Raw genomic sequence first — 10,324 nt, forward strand, 5'->3', positions numbered from 1 at the left:
TTAAAGAATTGTATTTTTTTAATTTATGAAACATTGACAGAATTTCTTAGGAATTATTCTCAACAGCTTTTGACGTTTGTTCAAAAACTTGTTACAATCTTAATACGTAACAATCACATTTTAGAGACAGAATGTGCAATTGTGTAACAAAATGGGAAGTTCATTTGGTCGTTGTTAACCTACAAAATAAACATTTCTCATGACATCATCTTTGCTTTAGGCCCTCGCGTCATTTCACATACACCATTTTATATCTCGTACGGCTCGGGCAGTTTTTGTTTTGTCTGCAACTGTAACAATTGCCCTGTAAAGGTGATGTTGGTACCCCAATGACCAATAATATTTCCCAAAGATATTTTGACTGACCTGTGTAAAAACGGCACACACACTTGAGCTGACCACGCCCACATCTGGAAAGAAAAAAAAGCTTCGAGACAAACCTGATTTTTGCTGTATAGGTCCAGGAATGGATGGAGCAGATAGTAATATTAATTTGGCAGATATGTTACATGAGGATTAACCTCACTGAAAATCGGTCCTGCATTCTCTCAGTTTGCTTCCACAACATCTTATTACTGCCAAAATGTTTTGACCTGCAACTAATTTTTTTTTTTATCAACGGTCAAGTATGACGCCCTCCGCGATTCTCTCATAAACTTAAAGTAATAGCAACAACAATTAAATAACAATTAACAGTTTTGCCATTCATACACAACAATCGCCAAATAGTTCTTATCAGATTTGACATCGCTCCATTTCGCGAACGTTTTCACGGTTGTGCTGCACAGCTCTCCCCGATTTGTGTTCGGGTTATGCGACGTGATGTCCGACGTTCATTCCGCTCCACAAGTTGAAGATCCCAAGCATGCGGAGCGAAACGTTGGACATCGTGCCGCACAAACGCGCGGTACGACATGGTAAACACATCAGGAGGGGGGGGGGGGTCGAGCCAAAGCACCAGTTGCTTTCATACGCTGGTACAAGTACAACACACCCCCGCCTCCAGCAGACGCAAAACCATCCATCGCACGTGGTGACGTCACAAGACGACCTCTGCGTTTACGGTGTGGCGGCCCGCGTGGAATCATTTTGGATGGCGGGATCGTTTTGCGGAGCGATCAGTCGCGCTTGTGCGCGGCTTTTCGCGCCGAGCCGTTCCACATGCGCGCGACGTTGACGGCCGTCAGCAGGAAGTTGATGGCGTACGTGGAGACGCAAATGATGCAGAAGTCATGCAGCACGCCGAAGAGGATGAAGGCGAGGTAAAAGCTTCCGGCCACCGACACCAGCGAGGTCCCCAGCAGCACGAGGTCGCCCGCACGGCTCTGATGCGAGATGCCTGCAACGCGGAAAAACGAACTTCGGTGAAGTTTGCCAAGTGTTGGATCGTTTAGGATAACAAGAGGGGTCTGGAGGAAAATGTTTACTTTTTTTAGGCAGGGAATGATTCACTCCTCTTGCGATGTGATAACATGTTGTAATTTTGGGTCACGATTCGATTGCGAATCGTTTCTATACAACTGGTGAATGTAGCACCTGCAGTGGCTGCGGGATTGATAAAAACCTATCACATACGGCATATAACAAAAACACTGAGCTTAATATCAGCCAAGTTTTTAAGGGTCAGCAACCAGTATCCCTATCGGTGGCTTACTATTCACATGCCAGCAACCCTGGAAAACAGCGATAAATTATGCCTTCAAAAGACTAAATTCAACCACGCAATGTTATCAATCTATCCATCATTCCATGACTTAATTAGAGTGGCAGGAACAGTTTGACTGCAGACCACAGCTTTTTTGGGAGTGGAACGGCTGAGCTACAACGTGCAAACGTGGCAGTGTGGAATGTTGCGAGCAAACACAAGTTGGAACAGCTAAGAGTCCATTTCAGATTATCTACAATGTGAACTCTCAATTTCAATGACACAGCATGGTTGGCATGGTTGGCATGGGCCTCTTTGCAGATAATGAAATGCCACCCCCCCCCACAATCCAATACCTCCCACCCCTTCCACCCCTCCATATTCACAGCTTATCACCTGGGCCCTCGGTGCAGTTGCACTGCCTGCACCCTTGATAGCTACGCCACCATCTGAAAGTTGTGCCCTCACCACGGCTTAATTTTAGCTGAGTGGCCACCAGGTCAACAGCCCCGTAAAATATCTCTGCCCCAAGCACACCACATCCAGTATACCTCTTGCAATGCCAGTGGCTACAATTTACATGCCACCTATGCTTAAGTCTACGAGCAATACGAACAAAAATATATAAAAATAGATATTCGGTGTGAAATGAATCCATGGAGAACAGCCGTTTAGTTGTTGCTTGTTGTTGCACACACCCAGCAGAACTTGCAGGGAGTAGAAGATGACCCCGAAGACACTGTTGGGCTGGTTGAGGAGGCTGCTTTGTCCGAACAGCGGAGCCACCAGACCGAATCCACGTCCCCACCTTGACAAGCACATACAAGATAGAGTGATCAAACAACATTACTACTTGCCACCTACTCCAGTCTACCAGTTACCCGAACAATATTTTTTTAAATAACGGACACCCCTGGCTTGTGGCTACCAGTCACAGATGATGACACCACCCCTATGGATGAAGACATAGAGGCAGTCGGCTTGGGCCCAGAGGACAGGGGGGCGGACAATGATTGTGCTTTGTTTAGACATGGAACGTGTCGCTGTCCCAGTTGGAGTAATAATTGCCCTGGACCATGGGTGCTATCAGGAGATTAATTGACGGATGGATGCACGTTCACTGCCTCAACCGATGATGCAAATAATCGACCACTCATCCAATACTGTCGCGATGGAATGGTTAGGTTGACATGCAATCCTGGGGTCGTTAGTTTAATTCGATCTCCCGGAACGGCAAGGGCATGCTCCCTTTATCAAGTTTATTTAACCCCTCCCAGCCGGTATCGATGAGCGCACTACAGTTTTGTCGACAGGCAGATCGCTTGTGATGGGGTAAAGTGTGGGAACTGCATTCCCCACCTCTTCAGAGACGTCTGGCCCAATTCGGAAAAGTTAATAAGACCACAAGCATTGTACCTAGCGCTTCCTCTGGTGGAGGCCCTGCCGACAGCAATAGCACGCGCGCGGGACCTGTAAACTCTTACCCCCTTAACTCATCGTCGCAATAAGTTATCAAATGGTGAAAGAGCTAAGAGTTAAACGCGTTTCTTGAATTGAGGGAGAAAACACGTTCTGTAAACTTGGGAGAGAAGAGATGAATGGAAGGGAATTTCAAAAGTGGTGGAGAAATTAGAAGTGATGGTGGTGACCTGCAGTTGTGGCCAGTGAAGCGAGTGCGCGAGTTGGTGTGCTGTTGGTACCTGGCGTATGGTGAGTGTGTGAGTGAATCAAGCAGAGCGGTGTGCTGTTGGTACCTGGCGTATGGTGAGTGGGTGGGTGAGTGAATCAAGCAGAGCGGTGTGCTGTTGGTACCTGGCGTATGGTGAGTGTGTGAGTGAGTGAATCAAGCAGAGCGGTGTGCTGTTGATACCTGGCGTATGGTGAGTGTGAGTGAATCAAGCAGAGCGGTGTGCTGTTGGTACCTGGCGCATGGTGAGTGAGTGAATCAAACAGAGCGGTGTGCTGTTTGGACCTGGCGTATGGTGAGTGAATGAATCAAGCAGAGCGGTGTGCTGTTGGTACCTGGCGTATGGTGAGTGAGTGAATCAAACAAAGCGGTGTACTGTTGGGACCTGGCATATGGTGAGTGAATCAAGCAGAGCGGTGTGCTGTTGGTACCTGGAGTGTGTGAGTGAATCAAGCAGAGCGGTGTACTGTTGGTACCTGGCGTATGGTGAGTGAGTGTGTGAGTGAATCAAGCAGAGCGGTGTGCTGTTGGCACCTGGCGTATGGTGAGTGGGTGGGTGAGTGAATCAAACAGTGCGGTGTGCTGTTGGTACCTGGAGTGTGTGAGTGAATCAAGCAGAGCGGTGTGCTGTTTGGACCTGGCGTATGGTGAGTGAGTGTGTGAGTGAATCAAACAGTGCGGTGTGCTGTTGGCACCTGGCGTATGGTGAGTGAATGAGTGAATCAAACAGTGCAGTGTGCTGTTGGTACCTGGCGTTTGGTGAGTGAATGTGAGTGAATCAAACAGTACGGTGTGCTGTTGGGACCTGGCGTATGGTGAGTGAATGTGTGAGTGAATCAAGCAGTGCGGTGTGCTGTTGGGACCTGGCGTATGGTGAGTGAATCAAGCAGAGCGGTGTGCTGTTGGTACCTGGCGTTTGGTGAGTGAATGGGTGAGTGAATCAAGCAGAGCGGTGTGCTGTTGGTACCTGGCGTTTGGTGAGTGAATGTGTGAGTGAATCAAGCAGTGGGGTGCTTCAGCAGTTAGCGCTCCGCTACGAACCCCGCCACCCAAGTTCGATTCCCGCTCACGGCCAAACGCCAGTGACGATTACAGTATGTAACACGATTTTTTTCCTGGGTAGTAAGTGTTATTTTCAAATTGCTTATGCCTCAAAAAGTTTAGAAAATGGCTCTCATTCCCCACAAACTTTGCTTTTGTGACCAAATATATAGCAGGAGGCATTTTCAGGCTCTGGCTCGAACGCACGACCTCCTGCATACCGGGCGAGGTAATCAACATCTCCTAGCCACCGCGTGCGCCCAATAATAACGACGACGGATGACTAAAAAAAAACCCAATAATAATCAAACGATAACAAAACGACGATACAAATGTTTGTGTGTTGTTTTTTTTGCACTCCGGAGTCACCTGGAGGAGAAGACCTTGGAGCAGCTGACGCTCGCGCTGAAGTCGCACCACGCCGAGTACGTCGAGTCGCGCTCCTTGGCCACCTCCACGTGGAGCGCGAGCAGCGAGAGCGTCACCCCGAGGGCGCAAAGCCCCAGGCGAGTCGGCAGCTCCCAGACGCCGCGACGAGGGGCACGCGAGGAGGACGGGCGAGAAGAAGCCATTTGGTGGTGGTTGGTTGTGGTGGTTGGTGGGTGGGTGGTGGTTGGTAGTTGGTGGGTGGGTGGTGGTTGGTGGGTGGTGATTGGTAGTTGGTGGGTGGTGGTGGTTGGTAGGTGGTGGGTGGTAGTTGGTTGGTAGTTGGTAGGTGGTTGGTAGGTGGTGGTGGTTGGTAGGTGGTGGTGGTTGATTGGTAGTTGGTGGTGGTTGGTAGGTGGTTGGTAGTTGGTGGTGGTTGGTAGGTGGTGGTGGTTGGTTGGTAGTTGGTGGTGGTTGGTTGGTAGTTGGTGGTGGTGGTTGGTAGGTGGTGGTAGTTGGTTGGTAGTTGGTAGGTGATGGGTGGTAGTTGGTGGTGGTGGTTGGTAGGTGCTATGGGGTTGGGGATCACCACGGTTGATGGTCTGGTGGCGAGTGAACCCCCCTACCCCCGGAGGAGACCGGCGTGCCCGTGAGTTTGTGTTCTGACGGGTGGCAGGCAGGGGGGTGACGTGTGTCTGGCGTGTGTCTGGTGTGTGTCTGTCTGTGTCCGTGTGTGAAGTCGCCTCGGCCACGTTGGGTAGGGGCGGATAACGCGGATTAACTCACCGTGGGATGACAGAGAAATTACAATTATTTTAACATGTAGGGAAGGCGCAGCTTTCATCCGGAGATCACAATATGAGCCCCCGTGTATGAAACAAAAACAGGAAATAAACAGAACCGGGGTAAACAGTCAGAACTTAGGGGGGGTAAAGGCCAGTTATAAGTATAGTATGAGTATTGTTATAAGTACAGTGAGTATTGTTATAAGCACAGTATGAGTATTGTTCTAAGTGCAGTATTAGTATTGTTATAAGTACAGTATGAGTATGGTTATAAGTACAGTATGAGTATTGTTATAAGTACAGTATGATCATTGTTATAAGTACAGTATGAGTATTGTTATCGGTAGTGTTTTTCAGTGCTGGTAGTGGACTGGGAGTCCCCTTACTAAGATGGCCGCCACCCTGCGTCATGACGTCATCGGCGGGAGACGAGTGGGGGGGCCGGGGGTCCACGTGGCTCGTGCAGAGCGGCTACAGCCAGGAAGTATTACGGGAGTCGTGGGGGTGGACGTGTGTGGGGGGTGGACGTGTGTGGGGAGGGGGGTGGACGTGTGGTGAGGGAGGGGTGGATAGTGCGGTGGACGGTGTGGGGGGGGGGGGGTGGACGTGTGTGGGGAGGGGGGTGGACGTGTGTGGGGAGGGGGTGGACGTGTGTGGGGAGGGGGTGGACGTGTGTGGGGAGGGGGGTGGACGTGTGGTGAGGGAGGGGTGGATAGTGCGGTGGACGGTGTGGGGGGGGGGGGGGTGGACGTGTGTGGGGAGGGGGGTGGACGGTGTGGGGGGGGGTGGACGTGTGTGGGGAGGGGGTGGACGTGTGGTGAGGGAGGGGTGGATAGTGGGGTGGATGCTGTGGGGGGGGTGGACGGTGTGGGGGTGGACGCTGTGGGGGGTGGATAGTGGAGGTTGGATAGTGGGGGGGGAGGGGGACGGTGTGGGCGGGGTGGGCACGAGGTGGGTGGTAACGCAGACCAGGGTGGCTCGGGGTACGAGGCAGGAGGAGGCCGGGGATGGACAGAGGGCGTTAGAGAAGAGAGAGCAAAGAGGATTGGTGGCGGAAGCGACCGGAGACATTGAGATCGACAGGGGGCATGGGGATTAGCGGATTGCGAGAGGAGAGGGGGAAAGGAATCAGATTACGGGAGTGTGAGGACAGCGGAAAGGGGATAAGAGGAGAATAACAAGACAGGAGTGATCTAGGTACGAGGCAGAGTAAGAGGATTGAAGACGGGAGACATTGGAACTGGAGACTTTTGTGACTTGAAGTCTTCTTGAATTCTCTCCCCACACGGGCAGCCCATTGCTCATGCTCCCATTATTCCCCATCTGATCACAGTTGCACCCTCCTCACCTCGTTACGGTACTGATATGTTTCCCAATGACAACTCTTAATTGCCGAATGAGTTCAGTTTCTCCATCTCCTTTTACCTTAAGCGTTTCTGTCCGTGACAGCCATCGTTTGATGCAGATACAACATTTAATCAACCACGAACGAATTTCTGCCCAGCGCAAAATCGTGACCGTCTTTATGGAGGATATAAAGTAACTTAGCAAGCAGACAATTCGCCTTCCCATATTTGTCCAGCCATATTAAAAAAAAGTATGCTTTGCGCGTCACATTACAATATTTGAAATCGGTCCAGAGGTTTGCTGGCGTTGAACCAACGCTACTGAAATGCACACCCAGAAGACAGCGTGCCTGATGGGATGTATAGAAAATGCTCGACATTTTTTTTGTATGCGTGGAGGGACATGGAGACTTGGGAAAAGACACGTGCTCATTTTGTTCATGGCTCACCCGAGTACAAGACTGGTTTGATGAAATCTGCTTCCACTTGGCGGCGCTGTCGTCTCGCGTGATGTAATCGGTCGCGTGCGTTCTCCGAGGCCGACTCGGCCTAAAGCGAGTGCAGGAGCCGGTGCGGCTCATCTGTTCCACCCGCTGGAGTGAACTAAATACTCTTAAGCGCATTATGGGACCTCCTTTGTTAGTACCAAAATATGAGAATAGAGTTTTTTCCCCCCTTTTTTCTGGTCTAACACTGTTTGAGACGAGGCTCAAAAGAAAGCTGTCTCTGGTGTGGACCAATCAGTTTCAAAGACAATGCATATATCATGCAGGGTATGTTTTTTTGTTTGCATTCAGACCACAAGTATTGTGTGAAAGGTCTTTTTTGTTGCCAGAAAAAGGGGAAAAAACCTATTCTCATCTTAAGCGCATGTTTCTAAATATGGGGGAGAACATGCAAACTCCAAATATACAGCAGGCGTCACAGGGTCAGGATCGAACGCACGATCTCCTGTATACCAAATATACAGGCGTCAGGGACAGGATCGAACCCACGACCTGTATACCAAATATACAGGCGTCAGGGTCAGGATCGAACCCACGACCTCTTGTATACCAAATATGCAGGCGTCAGGGTCGGGATCGAACCCACGACCTCTTGTATACCAAATATACAGGCATCAGGGTCAGGATCGAACCCACGACCTCCTGTATACCAAATATACAGGCATCAGGGTCGGGATCGAACCCACGACCTCCTGTATACCAAATATACAGGCATCAGGGTCAGGATCAAACCCACGACCTCCTGTATACCAAATATACAGGCGTCAGGGACAGGATCGAACCCACGACCTCCTGTATACCAAATATACAGGCATCAGGGTCAGGATCGAACCCACGACCTCTTGTATACCAAATATACAGGCGTCAGGGACAGGATCGAACCCACGACCTCCTGTATACCAAATATACAGGCGTCCGGGTCAGGATCGAACCCACGACCTCCTGTATACCAAATATACAGGCGTCAGGGTCGGGATCGAACCCACGACCTCCTGTATACCAAATATGCAGGCGTCAGGGTCGGGATCGAACCCACGACCTCCTGTATACCAAATATACAGGCATCAGGGTCAGGATCGAACCCACGACCTCCTGTATACCAAATATACAAGCGTCAGAGTCAGGATCGAACACACGACCTCCTGTATACCAAATATACAGGCGTCAGAGTCAGGATCGAACACACGACCTGTATACCAAATATACAGGTGTCAGGGTTGGGATCGAACCCACGACCTCCTGTATACCAAATATACAGGCGTCAGGATCGAACACATAACCTCCTGTATACCAAATATACAGGCGTCAGAGTCAGGATCGAACACAACCTCCTGTATACCAAATATACAGGCGTCAGGATCCAATCCACGACCTCCTGTATACTAAATATACAGGCGTCAGGGTCAGGATTGAACGCACGACCTCCTGTATACCAAATATACAGGCGTCAGGATCCAATCCACGACCTGTATACTAAATATACAGGCGTCAGGGTCGGGATCGAACCCACGACTTGTCTACTTGTTTCTCGGGTCGCCAGGTGTCGGGATTTTAATCCGGACGGTCGGGCAATTGGTCGCTGTGTTCAGGTGGCAACAGTTGATTTGTACCTAAATCTGCCATTGTATTGAACACTATCACGACAGCGCACTGCATAGATATGATTGTAGACCGAGGCTGACTTAGAACTATGTCCAGCTTTGGTCTACAGTGGAAAATGTGGCAACCCTAACAGTTTCCTCATGCTAAACGTGTTAACGTCTGTGGCTCTGTGCTGTACAATGTGTGATCACATTTTTGTGTTTAACTTTTTTTTAAACATTTTTGCAATCGCTGGGTTTCTACGAAGTCGGAAAAATAACCGGTTCGATCCAAAATTGCACGATTTTTTTGTTGTTAGCCGAGTAACTTTCCGCTTTCAAAACTGAATTGTTTCCATGCAGCTCCCAACGCTGGTTTTGTCCATTGTGCAATAGTGTCCGGATTGTAACTGACTTCGGATGGAATCTCTCACTTGTGGTTCATGAATCCTGAAATGTGCTACGAAGAAGGGCTCAATGGCACCGTTGTGTTTGCGGATTGTGCAACGTGCTGAGATGCACTTTGCATAAACTTACACTTTTCGATACAAAAAAACCCCCCACTGATTATGAATAAGAAATAAAAGCCCGCCCTTGTCTGCCTCTCAAAGTATCAGCCCCCACATTCGTCCCTCACGAATAAACCCAATGGCCCCAGCGTCTGGCTCTGGCTGGGACCACAATCTGAGGTGTAAAGTCCGAAGTTTCGTAGCCAAACGCACACTCCGCTGCGAAGGTGAGGGCTTTGCCGACGACGCCAGCGATGATTGCGATGCAGAAGGTGCCACAGTGACACTTGAGAGGAGCCGCCGGTGTCCGCACCCAAACCACCTTTGAGCTCATCGCAGACTACCAGGTGAAGGTTGCACAAGGCTTCGGGTGCAGCCCTGAAATTACTTGCTCACGCCACTTGCTGGCGTGGGGTGGGGGAGCCACCCCGCCTGCAGGGAGTTTCAGAGAGACCCTCTGGCGGGTCATTTATCGACGTTGACCAGACGTCTTTGAAGAGGTGGAGAGTACCCACACTTGTTCTCCCAACCACACGTGACCTGCCGATGGACCGCGGTGAATCCATTTGAACTGCTGGGTGGACACAGGCGGGAATGGGGGGGGAGTTTAAGTAACGAGCACATTTGTTTGAACTAATACAAATTATTCAGTGATACCTCTGCACTGGGAATGGGACGAAAGCACTAATTACAACAACGACAGACTCAACACGTTCGTCAATAACACCGTGGCGTTAAAAGCAAACGTATAATGGGCGACGTTTCGAGAGACGGCCCTTTTTCATAGCACGTGAATAGCACCATTGTTTTAACTGTTGCTCTGGGAAACCTGTGGATATCAAGTCCAGTGTGCTAATCG

At 50.0% G+C, this 10,324-nt stretch overlaps 1 protein-coding gene across 1 annotated transcript; it reads right to left on the reverse strand.

Annotated features, from left to right (window-relative positions):
- LOC116939185 (vitamin K epoxide reductase complex subunit 1-like) lies at window positions 1-5,207 on the reverse strand. The gene is made up of 3 exons (XM_032947287.2): window positions 4,743-5,207; window positions 2,344-2,453; window positions 1-1,339 (listed from the first exon to the last, which is right to left on the reverse strand). The coding sequence occupies exons 1-3, from the start codon at window positions 4,943-4,945 to the stop codon at window positions 1,119-1,121; spliced, it is 534 nt and encodes a 177-aa protein (XP_032803178.1). The 5' UTR covers window positions 4,946-5,207; the 3' UTR covers window positions 1-1,118.
- Between the last annotated feature and the right edge of the window lie 5,117 nt (window positions 5,208-10,324).

Source organism: Petromyzon marinus, chromosome 5 (genome assembly GCF_048934315.1).
Source record: "Petromyzon marinus isolate PM22_M1 ecotype Great Lakes invasive population chromosome 5, UKy_Petmar_22M1.pri1.0, whole genome shotgun sequence".
NCBI classification, from domain to species: Eukaryota; Metazoa; Chordata; class Hyperoartia; order Petromyzontiformes; family Petromyzontidae; genus Petromyzon; species Petromyzon marinus.

Bases quoted from the DNA above. Each gene is read 5' to 3' on its own strand.
- LOC116939185 (XM_032947287.2), bottom strand. From the start codon at position 4,945: ATGGCTTCTTCTCGCCCGTCCTCCTCGCGTGCCCCTCGTCGCGGCGTC. The intron at 2,454-4,742 runs GTGACTCCGGAG...GTGCTTGTCAAG, and splicing joins TCCAAGGTCTTCTCCTCCAG to GTGGGGACGTGGATTCGGTC. The intron at 1,340-2,343 runs GTGTGTGCAACA...TCCGCGTTGCAG, and splicing joins CTCCCTGCAAGTTCTGCTGG to GCATCTCGCATCAGAGCCGT.